General features: G+C 40.4%; 1 protein-coding gene across 4 annotated transcripts in view; it reads right to left on the bottom strand.

The window, feature by feature from the left end:
* The window catches only part of gria1a (glutamate receptor, ionotropic, AMPA 1a), a 396,095-nt gene that overhangs the window by 213,022 nt on the left and 156,500 nt on the right, over positions 1-26,573 (bottom strand). For all 4 annotated transcript variants that reach the window (XM_039775539.1, XM_039775541.1, XM_039775538.1 and 1 more), the window contains exon 4: positions 4,098-4,282. In XM_039775539.1, the coding sequence (XP_039631473.1) occupies positions 4,098-4,282 (185 nt within the window). The remainder of the gene's footprint in view (positions 1-4,097; positions 4,283-26,573) is intronic.

The following is a 26,573-nucleotide window of genomic DNA, read 5'->3' as shown; positions in this document are numbered from 1 at the left end:
ACCAAACAATATGTGATAACCAAACGAGACAATATAACAATGTTATTGAAATCTGTCTAATAGATTGTAAATATGGAAAAACTGGAGTCGCCAGCTCTGGTCCTGGAGGACCACCGTGGCTGCCGGTTTTCATTCTAACCCTTTTCTTAATGAGTGACCTGTTTTAGCTGCTAATTAACTTCTACTGAATTAATTTTAATTGATTTACTCTTGAAGACTCAGACCCCTTAACTGTTTCTTTTTCCTTAATTAGCAGCCAAACAATAACGAGATGCAAAATGTGCCAAAACAACTGGTGTCCATCATACAATATCTGAAAATAAAGACAAATGAAGGTCTCAGGAATGTCGATCTTCTCGGGTCTCCAAAACATTTTAACAGCGCTCTTAGAAAAGGGAATAATGAACGATTTCGGAAATGTCTGCTATTGCACCACGAGAGCATCAACAAGCCACAAAATTAAAGAACGGGTTTAACTAACGACAAGAAGGGGAACTTCTGTCAATGCATGATTTCCTGGTACACCGATTATATTGATGCACACATCAGAGCTACAAAAATGTAACAGTCGGAAGAAAGCGCGTTGCTACGACTGATTGGAGGAAAATTTTATTTCAAAAGACTACCCGACGGAAGCCTTGATAAAAGCGTGGTTTTGTGCACATATATATATATGTATATATATATGTGGATGTATATGTATATATACTGTATATATGTGTGTATATGTATATATATATATGTTTATGTGTGTGTGTATATATATATATATGGAAGCTCCACCCTGTAGGGGCCCGTGGTCACCACCAGGAGGGTAAATATTCACGGGTGAAGGACTGTGCTTATGGAGAGGAAGATGAGATGGTCAGGGTGGTGTTTGACACAAACTCAGCGAAACTGCGAGAGAAAGTTTTAAGTGCCAGGACTAAGGTAATGCCTTGGGTGTGTCAGGTCTCACCTGATGAATGAAACCTGTCATCTTTACAACGATTGACAAACACGGAATGTAACCACAACACATCGCACAAATACCAAATCCTTGATGACAGCAACATTCAATAACACTCACAAAACAATTACTGCACTTCCGCCACACCAGGAAGTTAGAGTCGGCGCGTTCCTACGACTGGGGGTTTTGTGCACACTGAAAAGCAAGCAAAATTAGATGCATTACAGAAAGCGGACTTTGTGGCTCTTACTGGGGATCATTGGACTTCCGTGACCGTTAGTAATTCTAATTACATCTAATTACAAAATGTTAGGACGGCACTAAAACCGGAGAGCTGCGGTCCCACCCTATATGAGGACAGCCGGCACTGTGTATATATATGTGTATAGATGTATATATATATATATATATTTATATATATATGCCAGCGCTGGGTTACGTTATTATTAAAATGTTTCCTTTTCTTTTTACTTCTCGCTGCCAAGGGTAGCTAATGCCGGGAACACCTGGGGCTCATCTGGGAACTGGATAAAAGGGGCCGTCTCCATTCATTCAGCGCTAGAGTCGGGTGGAAGAAGGATGAGGCAGAGAGGAGAGTGGGCCGTCGGCCAGAGAGGAGAGTGAAGAAAAGGCATTGAGTGGCCAGGACTGTATTGGGGTTTGTGCACTTTGAACTGGGTCTCAGTAAATATTTGTAAAATAAACGTGTGGTGGTTTGAAAACAACATGTCCGCCTGTCTGTGTCCGGGTCGGCTCCACAATATATGACAGCAACACTCATGACAATGACAATCATGTTACGTTATTATTAAAATGTTTCCTTTTCTTTTTTCATTATTTCTTTAACACACTACTTCTCCGCTGCGAAGCGTGGGTATTTTGCTAGTAAAAAATTATCTACAAAGTTTATAACTGAATACTAACTGCTAATAAAAAAAAAACAGTTAAAAAACATCTTTTACCAAAATCACATATGCTAATTCTTTTAAAAAATAATTAGGCGGAATTGGCGGCAAAGTACAAATAACAGAGCAAAGTAAATGACGTAGTAAACAATAACAGGCAGAGTTTGTAACCAGTGTTGCCAGTTCCGCGTTTTTTTCACCCTTTTGGGCTATTTTTGCTTGTCATCCGTGAGGAAAAAATGGGTTTTCGCAGATTGTGCTTTTTTTGGGCTACTTGTTTTAAAAACAGTGAATTTTTAACATAGTGTTTTCACCCATCCGGCACCTCTTCCCCTGCTTTGCTCACTTGTATGTATTGTTTTATCATTGTAACATCTCTGTGGAGGGGCACCCCACCCCATTTTGTGATGGCATATACCCATTCACTCGCTGTGAAATACAGTGGAACCTCGGTTTGCGAGTAACTTGGTTTACGAGTGTTTTGCAAGACGAGCTAAATTTTTTTTTTTTATTAATTTTATTACAATCAATACATAGCAATCAAGTTTTTACAAAAAAAAGAATTATGTTAAGAACAGATCGATCCCCACCCCTGAGAGAGAGAGCAAGCCAAACGGTGTAAAATTTAAGGCTTGTAAAAATACCTAAATTAATAAATTCTCTGTGCTTTATAAACTTATTTTAAAATATTACTGATTAGATCCTACCATGTTTTGAAAAAAGTCTGTACAGATCCTCTAACTGAGTATTTGATTTTTTCCAATTTTAAATAATATAACACATCGGTTTCCCACTGACTTAAAAGAGGAGAGTTTGGGTTCTTCCAGTTTATCAGAATAAGTCTGCGTGCCAAGAGTGTAGTGAATGCAATCACAATTTGTTTGTCCTTCTCCACTTTAAGACCCTCTGGAAGAACCCCAAACACAGCTGTTAATGGGTTAGGAGGGATTGTGAGTCCAAGGCTGTCTGAGAGGTAATTAAAAATTTTTGTCCAGAATAATGTTAATTTGGAGCAGGCCCAAGACGAGCTAAATTTTTTAATAAATTTTGACTTGATAAATGAGTGATGTCTTGCAATATGAGTAGAACGGATACACTTTGTCTGCTGAGCGTCATGTGATCACAACTCTCTCTAGCGCGTCTCTCTCTTCTTATCTCTCTTCAGGGCAATCGTCTCCTATTCTCCGTCTGAGTCTGCGTGCCTCACTCATATAGTCACCATCCGTACGAGCGTATACTGTTTACTACAGCATTGTGACTGTGTGTGTGTGTGCGCGCACGTGTGTGCTGTGAAGTGCGAGTCCCCGTCTTGCTCCCCAAAACATGAAACTGAGTCTCAGAACTTTTAACAACACCAGCTTTATTCAGCTTGAACCAGCAACAGCGCGGTTATTTATTGTAGCAGGATCTTTATAATGTTCCTTGTATCACCCGTCGACGGCAGGCGCTTATAGCATGTCTGCGATCTTTTTGGATTCGCTTATACGGCGAACTGCAGCAGAGCTGGGAGACTGCGATTGCTTTGGGACGCTCTTCCGCGTGTCGTCCCGTTGGGTGGAATCCCACATGAGTTTAGAAACTCACTCACACCAGCCATGATTCTTTATAAAGGTAAAGTGCAGGTTAATTTGTTTTATGTATTTTTACTTTATATTTTGTATTAATCATTTTTATATGAATAGTTTTGGATTGTGGAACGAATCATCTGAGTTTCCATTATTTCTTATGGGGAAATTCACTTTGATATACAAGTGCTTTGGACTGCGAGCACGTTTCCGGAACGAATTATGAGTAAATATTACGAAATATTACGAGTTCTGATGGCAGGTACCTAACCCTCTCCCTCTGACACATCTTTCCAGTGTGCCATTTTGTCTACCTCAGGTATTGGGCTATTTGTTGGGCAAATTTGCTATTTTTATGCCAATCTTATACTATACATTTTTAATTAATCTGGCAACCCTACCAAAAAGACTACAAAAAGAGACAAATCCTAACTGCTAATCCACAAAAAAACACAGTTGGTAAATAGCAGCGCTAGAAAATTTTCTATCAAGACATTTATTAAGAAAACACGTGCAACAATAATTCTTTAAAAATTGCCAATTAATCTGACCAGCATTTGCACACAAAAAACATGAACATTGAGCAGCGGAAAGGAACGCTGGAGACCATAAGCCCTAATATGAGCATATGTTGAAATAATAAATCAGTGAGAAAGAATTTCAAAAAAGAAATTTTACCAAATTCAGAATAGCGTTGAGTCGGTCCAGTTCACAGTCGATGACAATCTGTCTTTCCTTTTTCTTATCCAGATCTTGAAACAGTTTCCTGTAGCCATCTTCAGTGGTGGTCTCTACATTCACTGAGGTGACCTGCCAGTTCTTCTCAGCAGCAGTGTCCAGCACTTTCTGCAGGACGGTGAGTCCTGAGGATAGAAAAGAAACATGAAATGTGTAAAGCTAGATAAAGAATTTCAATTTATTTGATAGTGCATATCATAAAACAATCCATAGCATTTGTTACAACACCTTAAGTACACATTTTCATTTTTCTGAGCCTGCTTTTGAATATTCGGTCATGTGAAAACTGACATAGGACTCACTGAAGCCAAACGTATCATACATATATCTGTAGACAACTATGAATGGATAGTGCTAAAGAGTGGGTGGGGACAATTAGACGGTTCACAGAGTGTCACATTTCTAGACCAATCCAAAGCCTTGTGGAGGCGGAGCTCAAAGTAGAGGCGGGATTTTGAACTGCAAAGATCAGAGGTGCTCATGCTAACCTGATCTGACACACAGCAAGCTGCTGATTACGATGAATTGTCTACAGTAGTAAAGTCTCCTAAAGGGACCCTATTAGATATTAATAAAAATAATTCCTTGCATTTATATAGCGCTTTTCTCACTATTCAAAGCGCTCACAGACCTTCCCGGCCGGGACGCCTCTTCCCTGTATGGTCCAGGGGAATAAACATGTACAGAGCATTACGTCCCCTAGATCGTTAGATGGCAGCCCCCTGGGTGGCAGTGGTGCCTTGGACTCCCACAGGGCTTCATGGGAGATGGAGTTGGATACAGCCCTGTTGGGATCCGGAGGTACTGCCAGGGGGTGCTACAGCTGTTCCTGAGCCCGTGTGGGTGGTTCTTCCACAGTCAGAAGTGGGGCAATGAGCACCTGGAGCACTTCCGAGTGACTTATATAAAGGGCCAACAGAGACTACGCGGGGAGCCAGAGTCAGGAGGTGGCAGACGATGCTTGCCAAGGAGGAGTGGAGGCAAAAAAAGAGAGAGGAAGAGTAAAGTATTGTGTTTGGTGCTTGGACTGTGTTGTGGGAACGGGGAAGACGTTCTCCACGAGTGAAGAAAAATTAAAAGCTTGTGTTTTTATAAGTGTGCCACCAGCATCTGTCTGTTGAGTGGCTGCCTACACCCTCTAGATTTGTCACAACGCATAAACGTGTGTCAAGTGTGCGAGGAGCACATTAAACGTTTTAAAAATATACACAACTTGATACAAGGGAAAAGCCCCATCTGTAGCATCAGATTATATATTGGCACTCGAAGGCATCAATGGACGAATGGTAAACGTGATCGATGTGCTTTTGCAGGTGCTGGGTGTGCTCTCTGTGATTCAGCATTACGATAGTGTAGGAGTTGAGGTAAGCTTGGAAGGATTGGCAGTTATAGTCATGAAAATATGAACTGCAAACTATGCATTTGAATTAAAGGATGTGTCACACTTCATCAGAAAGACAGCCATTAAGAGAGCGGATAACGAAGAGCTGCAGGAGACAAAGATTTCAGGGCTCAAAACACCCGAATTAAGAAATCTGCCTACTGACACCAGTCGATGCGCAGATGAGGCCGCACAACACCCACCTGCTGACTGCATGTCAACACAAATACCTAAAGAAATGGAAATGGAAATGCAAACATGCCGTGACATAATGGCCACCATTGTTTTAACACGTTGCATATCCACAGACTGCATTGCTTATATAAACTCTGTGTGCTGTTATGTCATATAGTCATGCAGTAGTTAAAAAGACAGAAGGGTATCGCAGACCTCTTATATCATTGAAAGATGCTGAGAAATTAGTTAACGCTTTTGTTTTCAGTCAACTAGATTACTGTGATGCCCTCCTCTCAGGACTACCAAAAAAGACATCAATCGACTGCAAGTGCAGAATGGAGCTGCCAGAATCTTAACTAGGAAAAGAAAATCCGAGCACATCACGCCAGTCTGAGTGTCACTAAATTGGTTACCTGTGTCATTCAGATTGACTTTAAAATACTGCTTATAGTTTACAAAGCCTTAAATAATCTCGCTCCATCTTATATATCGGAGTGTCTGACACCTTATATTCCAAATCGTAACCTTAGATCTTCAAATGAGTGTCTGCTTAGAATTCCAAGAACTAAACTTAAAAGAAGTGGTGAGGCGGGCGGCCTTCTGCTGCTATGCACCTAAAATCTGGAATAGCCTCCCAATGGGAATTCACCAGGCTGATACGGTGGAGCACTTTAAAACACTGCTGAAAACACATTACTTTAACACGGCTTTCTCATAACTTCATTTTAATTTAATCCTGATGCTCTGCATATTCAATTAATTATCATTACTATTCATGGTGGCTCCAAAATCGGTACTAATCCCTACTCTCTTTTCTGTTCTTTTTTCGGTTTTCTGTGGTGGCGACCTGCGCCACCACCACCTGATCAAAGCACCGTGATGTCCCCACATTGATGGATTAAAGGCCAGAAGTCCACATGACCGTCATCATCAAGTCCTTCCATGAGAACCCTGAATACCTTGAGGACTGATTGAGGTCATTTATGTGAGGTAGAATGCCTAGAGGGTGCTGGGTGGTCTCATGGCCTGGAACTCGTGCAGATTTTATTTTTTTCTCCAGCCGTCTGGAGTTATTTTGTTTTTTTTCCTGTCCTCCCTGGCCATCGGACCTTACTTTTATTCTATGTTACTTAGTATTCTCTGATTTTAATTCTTACTTTGTCTTTTTTCTTTCTTCATCACGTAAAGCACTTTGAGCTACATTATTTGTATGAAAAACGTGCTATAGAAATACATGTTGTTGTTGTAGCAGACACAGACACATCTCAACACATGAAGCTACAGTACTCTATGTGTGTGTTTGTCTGTCTGTCTGCTCTGTCACTGCACTATTACACATGCAAATGAATTATTAAGATTCAGTTATCTTGGGCTAATGAGCTCCCAAATTGCTAATAGTAATTTTATTCTTTTGTAAGAGACGGCCGGCTGTTCAACCCGGCCGGGATGCCCCTAAGATGGAAGGATGGAGGAAGGCAGCTTGTTTAGGACATTGCATCCCCCAAGACACTAGATGGCAGCTCCGCTGAAGTGAGGCGGTGACCCGGATTCCCACAAGGTATCTTGAGACTTGGAGTTCGGTATCTCAGCCCAATTGGGTGCTGTGAGTTGCCACCAGGGGGTGCTGTGGAATGAAGATGGGAGACAAGATTCTTGCTTAGCCCAGAAGTACTAGAAGGTCACGGGTATGGAAACCCACAAGTACTTCTGGGCTGATTAAAGAACTTGAATTCTCCATCTGACCTGGAAGTCACGTGGGAGGAAGAACAGAAGCACTTCCGGGTTAGGGAATTTATAAAGGACTGCCAGCAGGTGAGCTAGAGTCGGGTGGAGGTGGACCAAGCTTCCTGGGTGGTGTGGAGGAGAAAGAGAATATTATGTATTTGTGCTTAATTATTTGCCTCTTTATTGTTGCTGTGGTGCTGGGAGGGCACTGTTTAATAAGGAAATAGTTATAAACAACTTTGTTGTGCTTTACTTTGTGTCCTGCAGTGTCTGTCTGTTGGGTTAACGGGGCAACAGTAGGGTCCACACCTTTTATTTTCTCTTAATGTCTAGTCTTTTGTTTAGTATCCTTTACGCTCTCTCCCTGAAACCCCGACGGCAGTTTAAAATGCGCGGACAGGAGAAATTGGGTTGTTTTTAGGAAGAGGCCCTGTGGGCACAACCTTGACAGTACCAGATTTCGCCGCAATTCACTACACACATTTTAATGGGTCATTGCCAGACGTGTGCTCTCATCTTCTTTGTTGTGAAGATGCATCATGGGATTGTTGTATCGTGAAGTCTTTTAGGTGAATGAAATGTCTCGGCTCAAGTCTAGTAGAGCTTCATATAGGGGGTGGCGTTGTTTAATTTGCCGATGGGCATCCCACAACATGCCAACTTAGAGTGAAGTCAAGAACTCACTAAGGAAACGCAATACAGACACAGGCCGATTACACTGGTCTACAAAGAAATATTTTTTTTTTGCTACTGGGAACTTCAGAAGAGCTTTTTATTATGTTTTTTACACTCATTTCATATATGAAATCAGAATTAAGCTAGCACGTCAGGTTTTTGAAATACACAGCATTAACGTTTTGACACTTTTGAATATCAATATAATATATCAACACGATATCTGGAGTTTGGACTATGTCCCACCAAAATTGTTTATTCTGAAAACAAACCAGAAGACGATACCAGAGACAAGTTAAAGTATTTTTATGTCAATTTACCTCAATATAAAAGTGAGGTCAGTGTGCTCCAAAATGTTTGAGACACTCGCTTCTGCGCTTGTACTGCACATCTGTCTCTCTTTTCAAGAACCAACAGTAGTCTCCTATCATGCAATTTTCCCCAAAATCAGTTTTCCATCACCTTTTTATCTTGATGAAATCTTTCACTATGCTAATCGCTAACATTGCCCAGATTTGGTGGAAAAAAGTCGAGATGAGAATGTCAAAAATGTGTCTTCAGTGACATTTGGGCTCCCATAAGCCGATACGCTTTCAGCAGGTTCTCCACAAGCTCAGCGTTATTCTCTGCTCTGTGACTGCCAAGAAAATTCCGGACAACCCTTACGAATGAGAGGGCTGATTCAGTGGGCTTCAGTTTCCTTTTGAACTCATCGTTAAGCATCAGTTCACCGATTTCAGGAACAACGCAAACACCTTCCTTCATTTTGGCTTCTCGAGACGAAACTTATTTCTTAAATGTTGAAATGCATCGCCGTTTCTATTTATTGCCTTGACAAAATTTTCAAAGTAATGGTGAATCTAACGAAAAAAAAGTCCTGAAATGCAATGTTATGTTTAACAGTAAAACCGACTACCTGCTGCACCGTCATGTCTGAGTTGTGTCATTATGCTTTAGAGTCATAGAAGACTAATCAGTACCAAATATTTTTTCTGCTAATTAAAAGTTAATAATTTTTAAATAGTACTAGGGTCCAGGACACCACTGACTTCTTAAAAAAACTGTCTGCAATAGGCCCCTTGACTGAGGGAACCTTACTGACCACAATGGATGTTGAGGCACTTTACACAAACATCCCCCATGATGATGGCATATTGGCATGTGAAACGTACCTCAGACAACATGATTTACCCACACAGTCAGTAATAGAAATGATACAATTCACTCTGACACATAATTTATTCAATTTTGGACAAGATTTCTACTTGCAACACATGGGGACTGCAATGGGCTGTCGGTTTGCACCTCACTATGCAAACCTATTTATGGCAAAATTGGAGGAAGATTTCATGTCAATGTGCATCTTAAAACAAATGTTGTATCTCCACTACATAGATAACATCTTCATAATCTGGACTGCCAGTGAGAAGGACCTCCTCCATTTTCATAATGAATATACAGTGATCCCTCCTTTATCGCAGGGGTTACGTTCCAGAACCCCCCGCAAAAGTTGAAAATCTGCGAAGTAAAAACCATATGTTCATATGGTTATTTTTATATATTTTAAGCCCTTATAAACTCTCCCACATTTATGAACATTTCCCGCACAGTTATCTATACTAATAAAAGGCAAAGCCCTCACTCACTCACTGACTCACTCACTGACTCACTGACTCATCACTAATTCTTCAACTTCCCGTGTGGGTGGAAGGCTGAAATTTGGCAGGTTCATTCCTTACAGCTTCCTTACAAAAGTTGGGCAGGTTTTATATCGAAATTCTACGCGTAATGGTCATAACTGGAAGCAGTTTTTCTCCATTTACTGTAATGGAGATGAGCTTCAACGCCGTGGGGGCGGAGTTTCGTGTGACATCATCACGCCTCCCACGTAATCACGCAGTACATAGAAAACCAGGAAGAGCTCAAAAAAGCGCTTAAGAAAACATGCATTATATAATTGAGAAGGCAGCGAAACAATAAGAAGCGAGCGAGTGACATATACAACCATATTCATGAGTTCTGCTACTTGAAACAAAGCACGATGTAAACCTACACTTTAAATTAAGTTCATAGACAGGCTGCGCTGGCGTTTGTAATTTAGTGCCTGCCCATATAAGGCCGTCCGTCAGCGCAATCCAATAGCAAACTGCCACGGGTAAATATTCACGGGTGAAGGACTGTGCTTATGGAGAGGAAGATGAGATGGTCAGGGTGGTGTTTGACACAAACTCAGTGAAACTGCGAGAGAAAGTTTTAAGTGCCAGGACTAAGGTAACATTAAATACAGCCACGGACATAGCACGAGATGGCACCAGCACAGCTGGGAACCTTCGATGCATGTACACCGAGTGGCTCACGGAACTGACGCGAGTGCACAGATAAAAGCAACAGTTCCAAAAGCGCTGAACAAAACCGAATTACACAATTGAAAAGGCAGCAAAAATATGAAGCGCCTGATAAGCATATTCATAAATCCAGCTACTGCGGAAACAAAGCACACGGTGGAAAAAGTCAATGTCCCGCTAAAGGAAGACAGTGTAAAAACCCGTGCATGCAGTGTGTCAGGTCTCAGATAAAGAAGAAGACGAGCTGTTTATTGATGCAGTAAGAAACGAATCGATGAATGAAACCTGTCATCTTTACAACGATTGACAAACACGGAATGTAACTTGAACACAACACATCCTACAAATACGAACCTGATTGAAAGAAATAATGATAATCAAATCCTTGATGACAGCAACACTCAGTAACACTCACAAAACAAATACTGTATATTGACAGTCATGTTACGTTATTTTTAAAAATGTTCCCTTTTCTTTTCTACCTTTTTTAACACACTACTTCTCCGCTGCGATACGCGGGTATATATATATATATATATATGTATATATATATATATCCCGCTCTACATACTCGAATAATGGATACTTTATTCGCCATCAATGATTGTTTTGGTAAAGCCATACTCAGTGTATTCATTAGATGAACGGTAAAAAGTAAGAGCGAGGGAGGATGACTCATTGAGGCATGCAGGCTGTAGTGCGTCAACTCTATCTGAATTGCGCGATCACATTTGAAAAACATATCTTTTCAAGTTCTATTTAGTCCATATGTGTCAAACTCAAGGGCGGGCCACATCCGCCCGGCGTGTAATTATATCCGCCCGCGAGATCATTTTATATACTGTATTATTGTTATTAAAGCCCGAGTATATGAAGCGCTGGTAACACAATAAACTACAGATCCCATAATGCAGCGCTTCAGCTGCCTTGCATCAGGGTAACCTGAATGCAATTCAGAAGATACAGAAAACAGCATAATTAAATAAGAATCTGACACTTCAGCGGACGCTTTTAACCCGTGCACAATCACAAAGTGATTTCAAGTGAAGCTGCTTTTATGGGAGACACAAATGCACCAGTTCACCTTGCCCCACTTTCCCTGTTGCCAAGTACTGTTAAACCAAGTCGTCACTACGGTGTTCCCAAATACGCACTTTGCTGATAAACTGAGCGCACTGCGCACTGAGTTTGCACGGCGCTTTGGTGACTTTCATGAACAAAAAAAGCCCGTCTACATGCGGCTCGAACCTTGTGCATGTTTGGTAGCACATATCTGTGTGAGAAGCTCTTCTCAGTGATAAAGACTAACAAAACAGCACACAGGAGTCGCCTCACTGATGAGCACCTGCAATCCATCCTGAGAATCTCCACAACACAGAACCTCACAGCAAACAGAAACGAACCTGTGGCCAAAAAGATGCCAGGCGCCCAGCTCTAAAATGACATATGAGCAAAGACAACTGAATGATTTGATTTGTTATTGCACGTAAGAGCGGAGTTATCCATTTTAACAAGCAGCGTATTGCACTGATACGAAATAGCTGTGTGTGTATATATGTAGATATGTATGTATATGTATATATATGTTTATATATATGTGTGTATGTATGTATATATATATATATGTATTTGTGTGTATATATATGTGTGTATGTATGTATATGTGTGTATATATGTGTGTGTATATATGTAGATATATATGTATGTATATATGTGTATATGTATAGATATGTATATATATATATGTTTATGTGTGTGTGTGTAAATATATATATATATATATATATATATGACAACAACACTCATCACTCACAACAGTGACAAAACAATTACATTGACAATCAGGTTACGTTATTTTAAAAATGTTTCCTTTTCTTTTCATTGCTTCTTTAACACACTACTTCTCCGCTGCGAAGCGCGGGTATTTTGCTAGTACAGCATAAACCCTTTGTATTCTCTTAGATATTAGGTAAGATTTATTGAAATTATGTATGTAAACACACTGTTTATATACAGTAAAACCTAAATGTTAATTTAAAGATATCGAGCGTCTCCGATCTCACATATGTTACAGCCATTAAGATAGACAGATCATTTTGTAGCCATAACGAAGGGCTTGACTACGCACAAGGATAAACAAAGAGTACAAAAGTGAGTGAGACAAGACTTCCTGGTTAACGCAGCGCAATCGAATTCGGCGCTTTGTCACTGAGCCAGTCAGCACACAGGAACTTAACTGCGAGCCCTGATTGGGTAGCTTCTCAGCCATCCGCCAATAGCGTCCTTTGTATGAAATCAACTTGACACCACCATTCAGCTGAAAGACAACACCCTTGTAACTTCTGTTTTTCACAAACCAACAGACAGACGGACCTACCTGAGAAGTGATAGCTTCCACCCCAAGCATATAAGGCGCTCCATTATTTTCAGCCAAGCAATACGGTACAATCATATTTGCTCAGACCCGGCAGACCGAGATAAACAACTGCAGGAGCTCAGACAAGATTTCATCAGACAAGGTTATACCCCCAAAACAACAGACACTCAAATAAGAAGAGCTACTGCAATACCCAGAGACAACCTTCTGGAATATAAAAACAAAGACAACAAGAACCGCATCTCCATTGTTGTCACCTACAACCCACATCTTGAAGCACTTGGAAAAAATTATAAAAAAAACTTCAGCCAATGACAAAACACTGAAAAATGTATTTCCTGAAATTCCCCTCCTGGCATACAGACAACCACCAAACCTTCAACAGCTAATTGTCCGAAGCTCTCTAAATGAACCAACAGAAAATGGCACATCTCCCTGCCTATAGAAAAGATGTAAAACATGTGCTCACATTTATGATACAGACCGTTTAGTTGTACCACCCTGCCAACTAGAACATCGCATAAAGATATCATTCTCCTGCCGATCATCTAATGTGGTCTACCTTATTCTCCGCATGAAATGTCCCAACACTGCACTCTATGTGGGAGAAACTGGACAAACACCCCGCCAGAGAATGAATTTACATGGGGTCCACATCAAACGTGGCAACACAGATGTTCCTGTAGCGGCCCATGTTAACAGCCATGGACACTGTGAGAGGGATTCTAAAGTCCCACTGCTTATGGGCCACTTCAAAACACAGCAAGAGAGAAAAGAATGGGAAGTTAAACTCCTGCTAAAACTGAACACATTACAACATGGTTTCAATAGAGACATGGGTCTTATGGCCAGATATGAGGACTGTTGCATCTCTCAGACTGACACAGACAGCATGGCTACAGACCCACATTGTATTGAAAAACACATCAGAAACTTCAAAAGACTTTGTTGGACGATTATCTTATCCAAAGATCTTGACCATACGTTGTTCTTCTCTCTTGTTAAATGAACCCTAGCCTGAAGGAATCTATTAATTTTTTACACTTAAGATTTCTCACTTTAAAGATTTAACAATGTTGTTTCTTGTCCTAGTGTGTATATAAACACAGGGAACTCCAGTTTCTGTATTAAATTTTGCCTGAGGAAGGGGCCTGAGAAAGCTTGCATATTGTATTCTTTTTAGTTAGCCAATAAAAGGTGTCATTTTGCTTGACTTTACACTAATTTTTAAATAAAATTAATAATCACAATGTAAACAACTCACAGCTGTTAGAAACATGTGGTGAATTCTTTCATCTCAGTGGCATCCCTAGTGGAATTACCGGCATTTATCACAATGGTTATCCGCCTTTAACTGTCCAGTCACCCTCATTGTCCAAGACCTGGAACTTCGTAACTAAAAAACGGGACGTGCTGCTGGATGCAAACGGTGTTCAGATTTGGAGTCAGCAAGTGAAACCTTTTAAAGAAAAAGGTGAAAAACTCATAGTAGCAAAATGCTTGCTGACCAGTGTTATATGCAAACTCCATTAGGACAGAGAGCAGTTCAGTAATAGCGAGGCGGCCACTCAGGCTCCCACCGTCTGCCATTGGCCCTTTTTGTACATAAGGCACGTTGTGACATTGCTTACCAGCAAGAAGTTGTAAAATCTGAGTTTTGTTCCTTGACTGTGTGACGCGGTGTTTCATCCTTTTCCGAAACAATGTCAGCTTTTTGCAAAGTGGTCCGCAATTAGTCATTTCTAATTGTGCCACATAACACATAGATGGACTGCCCGCAAATCAACATCTCCAGCATGTTTTCAAAATCTGCTTGAAAGAAGAAACTGCCTTTTTTGTACGCTTGTAATTCATCCAGGCACTCCTGGAGATGATCCTCCATCTGCGATCTGGCGGGTCCCTTTCCCCCTTAAGCATCTGTCATCATTTACAATCTTTCAAGAGATTATGTCACATATGGGTACAGAATATAACTTCCTCTTCTGTGTGGTGACATAAATATGCTGTAGTTGCAAAACCGATATGCGGGTAGGGGTGGGCAGAGGGGTACAGCGTTAAAGTATAAATCCTGTCTGAAAACGTTGGCAATCTATGCCACATGTCTGATTTTTATAGACGGATGCCATCATTCTTAAGCCAGAAGTATCTGTGTGTCCATGTTGATTATTTGACATTACTAGAAGGGTGGATTTCACTTTATGAAGTGCCCAGTATGCCCACCATGAAGGGTACTGTGTTCGCTAGACGACTGACTGAGGATTCATAAATGGTATAATTAAACAGTCAGTCATTACAAAACCCATTATATCCTTATACAGGGTCACAGGGGTCTGCTGGAGCCAATCTCAGCCAGCACAGGGCGCAAGGCAGGAACAAATCCCCAGGCAGGGCACCAGCCCACCACAAGGCACATACTAGAGACAATTTAGGATCGCCAGTGCACCTAACCTGCATGTCTTTGGACTATGGGAGAAAATCCACGCAGACACGGGGGGAACATGCAAACTCCACGGAGAGAGAGAACCCGGGAAGCGAACCCGGGTCTCCTAACTGCAAGGCAGCATCGCTGTATATTTAAACAAAGGTGTTTAAAGACAATTCTGATACGGTTTAGGTCTGTAATTACAAGGGGGAGTCAAGCTAAAGTTAGAAAATGGAATGAACTTTCACAAAACTGATAATGTCATTTGTCAATGTAGTCTCCACCCTGAAGTGCCTGGATTCCAGCAGAATTAAAGGTTTTGTCTTGTCCTCACCACCCCTTGTACACTGAGTTATTGTTGATCATTTCATGTCGAGGGGTACTCCAGTCATTAGTGCAAGTTACTGTGACTTTCTGGAGACCCAATGTGAAGCCTGCTATTCGATCCAATCAGCGGGTTCTGCTGTCTCAAGGAGTTCTTTTGTGGGCTGCAAGACAATGACACCCACACTGCTAAGAACACCAAGGCTTGTCTGGAGAAACTGAAGTGTGAGGTATTGCCACATCCTCCTTATTCGCCCGATTTGGCACCCTGTGATTTCCACCTTTTTGGACCGCAAAAAAAAACCAAAACATCAGAGTGGTCGTTGATTCAAGACAGATGATGACGTAAAGAAAGCAGTGCACACGAGTGGTGGCGAGGACAAGACAAAACCTTTTATTCTGCTGGAATCCGGGCACTGCCAGGCAGGTGGCACAAGTGCATTGAGAAGGGTGAAGATGACTCTGAGAAATGACAGCATCAGTTTTGTGAAGGTTCGTTCCTTTTTCTGATAAATTCCAGTTTCTAACTTTATCTCGACCCCCGTATTTGGACAATGACACAATTTTCATAATTTTATAATTTTATTTTGAACCAATCATTATGTGATTGCAGTGTAGGCTTTCAGCTTGAATTTAAGGGATTTACCGATTTACCAAAAATATCGTATGAGCCGTTTAGAAAAGACATTTTTATACGTGGTCACCCTATTTTCAGAGGCTTAAAAGTATTGGGACAAATCCAAATCTACGATACAATCCATTGTGGTGGTGCACAGAGCAACCAGATACTTATGGACCTACCTGTACTTACAGGTTATACATTACAATATACACAATAAAAGTAACACTGCCTTCTTAATACATTCTGCAAGTAAAACAGTAGCCACAATTAAAAATAACATTGATTAGATTAAATTGGTTAAAACCTACAAAACTCATATATACACAGACATGAAAGGCACTGTGAAAGATAGATAGATAGATAGATAGATAGATAGATAGATAGATAGATAGATAGATAGATAGATAGATAGATAGATAGATAGATAGATAGATAGGCATGAAAGGCACTATATAATTGACAGATAGATGGATAGACAGATAGATAGGCATGAAAGGCACTATATAATAGATAGATAAGCATGAAAGGCACTATAGATAGAAGTGAAAGTCACTATATAATAGATAAATAGATAGGTGTGAAAGACACTATATGATAGATAGATAGATAGATAGATAGATAGATAGATAGATAGATAGATAGACACTATATAATGGATAGATAGATAGATAGATAGATAGATAGATAGAGGCATGAAAGGCACTATATAATAGATAGATAAGTGTGAAAGGCACTGTATGATAGATAGATGGATAGGCATGAAAGACACTATATAATAGACCGGGGTGCCCAATATGTCGATCACGATCAACCGGTAGATCGGAAAGGTAGTGCAGGTAGATCGCGTTGCATTCAAAAATTATTTTTTTTAAATGTTAGTCTATCATATATCTTTTCCATGGCATTTGCCACTTGATTGAAATACAGGGCGGCCAGTCTGAGATCTCTTTTCTTCTAACACACTGGTCATCCCGCATGTACGATCAAACGCGCAAGCTACTGCAAAACTCCGGCTGTCTTAGTGATCTAGTTAGCTTTCCCAATTCATATCGACTAAAGAAGGGATTAAAAAAAATTGTTGTTTATGGGCTAGATGTGGAATTGGAAGAGGGTTTTTTTCTCTCACAATGTCACAATCAAAATGCGTTTGTCTGATCTGTCAATCTATCATTGCTATTCCAAAGAAGGAAAATGTGGAAAGGCACTTTCGAACTGTTCATAAAAACTACGAAACTGACTTCCTTCCGAAAAGCGATCTGAGAAAGAGAAAGGAGAGGGAACTAAAATCGCAGTTAATCGGACAGCCGTCATTTTTCACTTGGCTGAATTCAAAAGCAAAGGCAGACGCACCATAGCATCATTCCGGGTGAGTCACTCAATCATTAAGCATAAGAAGTCCTTCCAAGATGGAGAGATGATAAAAGATGCCTTCGTTGAGGCAGATGGCTAGGGAGAAATTCCTGCTGAGATTTCAAGACCCCTGGCCGGAGGAAAAGGAGTTTCTCCTCATCATTAAACATGCAGAATACAAGCAGCTTAATAACGATCAATGGCCGCTAGACTTGGCATTTTTTTTTTCTGATCTGACCAACAAGTTGAATGAGCTTAATTTACAGCTGCAAGGAAAAGAGAACTCCATGGTCAATATGATTAGCCCAGTTAATGCTTTCAAATGAAAAATGCAACATCTGTCCTCAAAGCTGCAGGGCCTTGATTTGGTGACGTCAGAGCTGGAGACGCAATGGAAGGCGTGTGCGCAAGTTGACAGCATCTGCTACACAGAGCAGATTGAAAATTGTCTGTCAGACTTTATTTAATGGAAAAAAGTAATGATTTGAGTGTCGCCCAATGTAGCGGAGTAAGAGTAGCGTTTCTTCTTCACAAATGTACTCAAGTAAAAGTAAAAAGTATGGTGCAGTAAAACTACTCTTAGAAGTAGAATTTTTTAAAAAAGTTACTCAAGTAAATGTAAGGGAGTAAATGTAACTTGTTACTACCCACCTCTGGATACTCAGAGTATATATATAGTATATATATATATATATATATATATAAACTGATCAAAAAATTAAAGGAACACTTTGAAAACACATCAGATCTCAATGGGAAAAAGAAATCCTCCTGGATATCTATACTGATATAGACTGGGTAATGTGTTAGGAACGAAAGGATGCCACATCGTTTGATGGAAATGAAAATGATCAACCTACAGAGCCCTGAATTCAAAGACGCCCCAAAAATCAGAGTGAAAAAATTATGTGGCAGGCTAGTCCATTTTGCCAAAATTTAATTGCAGCAACTCCAAATTGTACGCAGCACTTTGTATGGCCCCTGTGTTCTTGTATACATGCCTGACAACATCGGTGCATGCTTCTAATGAGATGACAGATGGTGTTGTGGGGATCTCCTCCCAGATCTGGACCAGGGCATCACTGAGCTCCTGGACAGTCTGAGGTGCAACCTGGTGGCATTGGATGGACCAAAACATAATGTCCCAGAGGTGTTCTATTGGATTTAGGTCAGGAAAGTGTGGTGGCCAGTCAATGGTATCAATTCCTTCATCCTCCAGGAACTGCCTGCATACTCTCACCACATGAGGCCAGGAATTGTCGTGCACCAGGAGCCACTGTACCAGCATAGGGTCTGACAATGGGTCCAAGGATTTCATCCTGATACCTAATGGCAGCCAAGGTGCCTTTGTCAAGCCTGTAGCGGTCTGTGTGACCCTCCATGGATATGCCTCCCCAGACAATCATTAACCCACCACCAAACTGCTCATGCTGAATGATGTTACAGGCAGCATAATGTTCTCCATGGCTTCTCCAGACCCTTTCACTTCTGTCACGTGCTCAGGGTGAACCTGCTCTCATCTGTAAAAGCACAGGGCACCAGTGGTGCATCTGCCAATTCTGGTATTCTATGGCGAATGCCAATCGAGCTGCATGCTGCTGGGCAGTGAGCTCAGGGCCCATTAGAGGACATGGGGCCCTTGGGTCACCCTCATGAAGTCTTTCTGGTTGTTTGGTCAGAGACATTCACACCAGTGGCCTGTTGGAGGTCATTTTGTAGGGCTCTGGCAGTGCTCATCCTGTTCCTCCTTGCCCAAAGGAGCAGATACTGGTCCTGCTGATGGGTTATGGACCTTCTATGGCCCTCTCCAGCTCTCCTAGAGTAACTGCTTGTCTCCTAGAATCTCCTCCATGCCCTTGAGACTGTGCAGGGAGACACAGCAAACCTTCTGGCAATGACACGTATTGATGTGCCATCCTGGAGAAGTTGGACTACCTGTGCAACCTCTGTAGGGTCCAGGTATCGCCTCATGCTACCAGTAGTGACACTGACTGTAGCCAAATGCAAAACTAGTGAAGAAACAGTCAGAAAAGATGAGGAGGGAAAAATGTCAGTGGCCTCCACCTGTTAAACCATTCCTGTTTTGGGGGTCATCTCATTGTTGCCCCTCTAGTGCATCTGTTGTTAATTTCATTAACACCATAGCAGCTGAAACTGATTAACAACCCCCTCTGCTACTTAACTGACCAGATTAATATCCCATAAGTTTCATTGACTTTATGCTATACTCTGATTAAAAAGTGTTCCTTTAATTCTTTTGAGCAGTATATATATATACATATTTATATAGCATTTTTAATGTAGGTAGATCATTTTGACCTGGTCATTTTAAAAGTAGTTCGCAAGCCGAAAAAATGTGGGCACCCTTGTAATAGATAGATAGCTCTGAAAGGCACTATATAATAAATTGATTGATTGATTGTTGTGAAAGGCTCTACTCAAGATAAGCAGATATGAAAGGCGCTATGCGAGGTATCATCTAATAGATAAACAGATTGGCAGATTTCTTTCTTTTTTTTCATATCCAGTATTTGCTGACTGGATTTGATTAACATGGAAACTTCTTCTAGTAAAGCCTTTTCTAAATGGCACATGTAATACAAACAGACAAATGTCAAATCTAGTAATTCTTACAATACTGCATTTTTCTGTTATTTTTCTGTGTTGAAGCCGTAGATGGACGTAATACAAATAGTCAGTAAAAATGAATGTGTGATATTCCCAGCTGTGTAGCAGCAGACCCTGCTTCATGCATGTCCGTTGTCGTTGTCGTAAACGTAGCGATTGACGGTTTTAGCAAATGACTTTTCAAAATACCAAGGGCCAGTTAAAATTATGAAGGAAGAGCGCAGAACAAAATAATAAAGAACTGATGGACCATCAACCGGTTTTAGAGCAAAAATGTAATGTACTCTAAATATCATGATATAAGATGTCTGAGATGAAAAACCTGACATTAGATCTGACAGGTGGCCTTCAAAAACCTGTGTAGATTAAAAAAAGAATAATAATCCCAGGATTAAAAAATGAACTAGAAATAGACATCAATTTCTTTCCAACAGCCACCAAAGAGCTGTTTGCTAGAAAAAATAAATATCAGAATAGCACTGCTAATGTAGAGTATAATCAAGTAAATTGGCGGATACGTGCGCCTGGCATTCATTCCGGCTTCTTCTCTGTAGTATTCATTAAAAAGTCTGTGGTGGACACAATGATCATTCCCACATTCTCTTATTCTTTCAGATGAGCAGCATATTTCAAATTATTTTGATTTTGTTATGATTATCCCACGATGCCATGTAATGTTTCTATTGACGTCACCATTGTGGATTTAGGGCGCTGCGCAGTTTCTAGGGATATGCACTCTTCCTCCCAGAGGTGGCGCTGATTATGTCATGCCACCACAGTATAAATATCCTCTGGACAAGTATGGAGACCCCCACAAGCTCCTGGATGACTAAACTCCTGAATGGAGAGCCAATCCTACTTTAACAATGCATTGTGTAGACACCGGGTCGATTACTACAGCGTGATATTTCTCACTCTTGATTTCAGGGTGAGTCACGATCACTTCATTACATGGAAACTCCATCATTTCATCATGCAGGGGTTCCCCTTGGTCATTTCGATGTGCAGATACCTGATTGATTTATCGAGTGGGTAGGTATCCATACTGTGTTGTTTCATCAAACAGTAGGGGGTATTGGTGAACACCCTAACCCTAATCATAACCTTCTTGCTGTCATAGGACTCAGATGGCTGCCTCCGGAGAGGTCCATCTTGGTCACTACCTCTCCCAAACCTTTTTGATGTGCGTTGTTCTCATGTTTGTTCTTTGATTTGGTTTCTGTTCAAATTGTGATTCTTGCCCAATCCTTTTGTTTATTCAGAAAACATCTTCACTTTTGTCATTATGGGTTATTGAGGTTGATTGATGGACAACAATAAGAAATTCGGCTGTGTTGTGATGTAAGATTTTGCATATAACTTGATAAATGTTTTGTATGTCTTTATTTATAATTTAGGCAAAGCAATGTAATTTAGTGTTACTTTGGTGAGAGGCATTCGTGTTTGCCCCACCCTTTACGACTAAGTCTCTTTGTAATTTTACGACAGGATTTGGGAGATGTGTCTTAAACCAGTTTGTCGAGTGTTTCTCTGCTAAAGTCTTTCAACCCCCCGCAAGGAAGCCAGGAATTTTAACATATGGTTTGGGGGCAGGTGTTAAGATGTTCTATTTCCCCCATTGGTCTGAGGTATGGCTGTTTGAAATTGGCTTGTCTCAGAGGCCTTTAAGTACCATGACGTCCTATTGGCTGTAGGGGTTGGACAGAAAACCCTTAAATTTGCTTGCTCAACCACATTCTCTCTCTCTCTCTTGCTAACCTGTGATGATGTAGGAGTATCTTTCTCTTACTAACCAACATATGATGAAGAAGCATCTCTGTTACTAACATCTGATGAAGAAGACAACACAATGGGGAGCACAGCTTGGCAGCCATATTGAACAGACATGTGGCTGAAAACTGAGCACCAATGATGCCTCAACTAGAGACATTTTAAGTAACTACAAGTCAGTGTGCCACCTAAACTACACATCACCATTTAATCAGGTTGTATGGTTGCCAATATTCAAATATACTTTGCATTTTGTTATTATTTATGAGTATTATCAATAATACATTATTTTATGTGTAACTTAACTCCTGCTTGTCTTTTTACTACATCTAATTGCCTGAGGTTATAGATATAGAAGGGAAGGTGGGGATAAGTTATATAGAATAATACTTTATAAACAGTGGTAAGTCTGTGAGATTAGACATTCTAAGGCTACATATTAATAATACAATAGGGGAAAGTAGAATAATATATATATTACTCTACCAAGATAAACCAGGCTGCACAGAGACTGGACTGGCCAAATATTCCATTCCAGTAATACAAAGAAAACTAGAGGTGTAGAAATGCATATACGTAGAATAATCTCATTTGTAGTATCACGTGTAGTATTTGATTCTGAAGGGTGATATGTGATCGTCATGGGTAATTTATTTAACTGTAAAGTGATTTTGATAAATATCTATGCACCCAATGTGGATGATAGGGACTTCAGCCAAAATGTATTTGCATCCATCTGCAATGTAAACACTCATATAATTATAATGGCTGGGGACTTTAATTGTGTTTTAAATCCAGACCTGGATAGGTCTCCTGCCACAGGGGCGATGACATCTAACACTGCAAAGACAGTTACACAGTTTATAACTTATCACACCCATGGAGATTTCTAAACCCAAACTCAAGAGCATATTCCTTCTACTCACCAGTGCATCATTGCTACTCAAGAATTAATTATTTCTTTGTAGACTAGGGGGCTTTGCCCCCTGCTCGCTTAACTCGCCAACCCCCCGGCCCGCGCTACACGCCAGCCACTTTGCATCTCTGCCGCTCATGTATGTGACTTTCACTTTCACCAAACAACAAATCTTTTAATTCTCGCGGATAGGCCTCTTCATTGGATAGAAACACTACTTGTCCCTGATGGCAACACAAATTACACGATCTACAAGTCACCGACTTAAGGTTTAAAACCGAACAATAGTGTATATTCGATCTCTTTTTGCTGTTCCATTATTTCACCAAGTAATTATTTCCGTTTCTTTGCTCTAATGCAATCTTTACAATCATTTTTATTGAGACTTTCAAATTTTAGTACTTTCATTATCTCTTACATGCTCTGCATGTGTATCGCGCCTAATATTTTTGAATTCTTTATGACATTCTACTTGTCATCTACTCTTTGTCTTTTATTTACGGCCCCAGGCGTGGTTAAATCTCTTGGCACAAAATTTCATCTCACGGGCCTTGAAAGTATCTCTTTGAAAAAGTCACATCTCATACCAGGATTTTTTTATATAATAGAGAAATAACAATTTCTTGCCTACGATTAAATCTTGCAGGTACGACACTACTGTATTATTATCTCTGACCTCGCCCCTCTGATCATGGATCTCACATCACTATGCCCCACATACTCACCTTGCAGATGGAGTCTTAATCCACTTTTATTAGCAGATGAGAATTGTACAGAGTTTATATCTAAACAATTTTGAGACAAATACTGTGACGCAGAAATGTGTTCCAATAGCAACTTGCTGCTGAAACCGGCATGACTGTGAGTGCACTGCTGCACAACGAGGTAGTTATTCATTGCAGTTAGTTTAATAGGAAAAACTGAGAACGAAGGTTTTTAGATAAGAGAACCTACCGTCAGTCATTAGTGTATGAAGGGAGTGGGTTACTGTAGCTCCATATTCTTTAGCTGTCTCCTTGCAAATAAAGACACATGCGCCAGTCCAGATATGCCATTTTAGATGTGACGTTTTGGACGGGCGCTTGTGCCATGCTTAGGAATCTGGGAAAAGACAGCCGTGGGGGGAAAGGTTTTTTTTAAAGGCAGTGAGTTTAATGTCTGTTTGTTATTTCTGAGATTGCAAATGTAAGAAAGCGATATTGGTTTTGTCGTTATTGTTTCTATTGAGCAGGATTAAGTTTAGGTTGGTTGTGAGGTATTTAGGTCATTTTTCTCCTTAAAGAGAATATAGTTTGTGTCATCTTGCAGCAGTGTGCATTAGCAAGAAATGGCAGTGTCTTTATAAGGTGTGGAATATTGGGGGCTTATGATTCCAAGGATTGATAAAATAACAGTGGGAGGTCAAGCTTTTAGTTACAGGGCCCCTAAACTGTGGAATGGTCTGCCTGCTACTATAAAAGATGCCCCTTCAGTCTCAGCCTTTAAATCCCGGCTGAAGACTCACAAGTTCAGTTTAGCATATCCTGACTAGAGCTGCTGATTGACTGTACAGACTGCATCTCTGTTGTTAGTCATTAGCACTAAAACATAAGTAACATGAGAGTTAGAATTTGTTACTAACCCTCACCTATTCTCTTTCTCATCTTAGTACTCAAATGTACCACTTGGTGCCACGGCCCACCTGCCAAGTTGTTTTGCCTGCCTAAAGTAAAGTCATCGCTGATGGAGGATCGCAGGAATCTTCAGGTAGAGGAGTCTTGTCATCGGATTGTCTGGCCCAGTGCTGTCAGCTGTAGAATGGCCAGTCAGGGGAGGCAGCTTGATGGATGAGGTCTCCAGGACTCTGAACTCATCCAAATGCTAACATTATTCAAAGTTATTGTCTGTGTTTTACCTGCATTTTTACTACTCTTTAATTTAATATTGTTTTTTGTATCAGTATGCTGCTGCTGGATTATGTGAATTTCCCTTTGGGATTAATAACGTATCTATCTATCTATCTATTATATAGTGCCTTTCCTATCTATCTATTATATAGTGCCTTTCCTATCTATCTATCTATCTATCTATCTATCTATCAAATAATCTTATATGATATCATCTACTGTGGAATTCAGCTCCGTACTTGTAATATTTTTAGTCTGTATTGAGGATTTGTTCTGTTCTGTGTATTGTGTTGTATTGACCCCCTACTTTTTGACACCCACTGCACGCCCAACCTACCTGTAAAGGGGTCTCTCTTTGAACTGCCTTTCCCAAGGTTTCTTCCATTTTTTCCCTACAAGGGTTTTTTGGGAGTTTTTTCTTGTCTTCTTAGAGAGTCAAGGCAAGGGGGAAATCAAGAGGCAGGGCCTGTTAAAGCCCATTACTGCACTTCTTGTGTGATTTTGGGCTATACAAAAAAATAAATTGTATTGTATTGTATTGTATTGTCCGCTGGGGAGGGTCGGTTAACTCACTTGGGATTACAGAGGTGTTCATGGGCTGCTTGCGGGGAGAATCACAGTCTCACATTAGTCAGATCAGACTCCTGATTGTTTGGAAGTTTGAGGAGCTCAATTATTTAAGACTGCTTCAGAGCCTGATTTCTTAGTTAATGGTCAGGTAATTTTTTTTCCCAGGGAGGGAAAGTTACCTTTGAGGATAAAGCCATATTTTGGTTATTTTAGGGTTTTTTTCTCTTTATTTTATTTTTTTATGTTTGTTTAAACGACGTATGTCCTTACAGAATTTTTTTGGCTATTTTTTTCTTTGTAAAACTAGGGGGATTTGCCCCCTGCTCACTTTGCTTCCGACCCCTAATTTGCGTTGTGAAGAGGGTGGCTGAATGCACCCCAAGGACAGGCGGTCGCTTCTCCGAAACCCCCTCTTAAACGGTGATACAATGGGAAACAAATATAGTTGTTTTCTTTACCTCCTCTTTGCTCGATCAGCTGCTGCCGTGCCGCATGATCTGCATCTGGCGCGGCTCACATTTGTCACGTCACCTATGTCCATATATTAAGTCTCTTTTCATATTACCTTTTCGTCAATATCGCATTGAATTTTGATTCCGTGTTTGGAATTACATTATGCAAACACAACGTATAACTGCCCGTGAGTGAATATCATTTCCTTCTCTCTACAAGAAATGTGTCTGATAATAGCATTCACACAAATGAGAATTGATTTCTCTCACAGGATTTAACTTTCACCAAATAACAGATCTTTTATATCTTGCAGATACGCCTCTTCATTGGGAAGAAACACTACTTTTCTCTGATGGCAACACGAATTAGATGATCTTCAAGTCTTCGACTTAAAGTTTAAAGCCAAACAATATCTACATACTTCTGTCCTATCACCTATGGCCATATATTTGTTATCTTTTCACTTTTACCTTTTCTTCAATATTGCATTGAATTTTGATTCAGTGTTTGGACTTGCATTGTGACAACGCAACGTATAACTGCCCGTGAGTGAATAGCGTTTCTTTCTCTCTACACGAAATGTGTCCAACAATGGTATTCACACAAATGAGAAATGATTGAACCGTGTGCCTGGTTGTAAATGTTTTAGAAGTGGGCGGGACTTTTCAAAATCTCTTTGCATAAAGTCTTGTCTCGCGGGGCTTGAAATTTTCTCTCGCGGGATTTCACTTTCACCAAACAACAACTTTTTTAATTCTTGTGGATACGCCTCGTCATTGGGAAGTCACACAACAT

This window comes from Polypterus senegalus, chromosome 13 (assembly GCF_016835505.1).
Source record: "Polypterus senegalus isolate Bchr_013 chromosome 13, ASM1683550v1, whole genome shotgun sequence".
In the NCBI taxonomy this organism is placed as follows: domain Eukaryota; kingdom Metazoa; phylum Chordata; class Cladistia; order Polypteriformes; family Polypteridae; genus Polypterus; species Polypterus senegalus.
The sequence above is the reverse complement of the archived record's forward strand: the minus strand, read 5'-3'. Positions and strand labels throughout refer to the sequence as shown.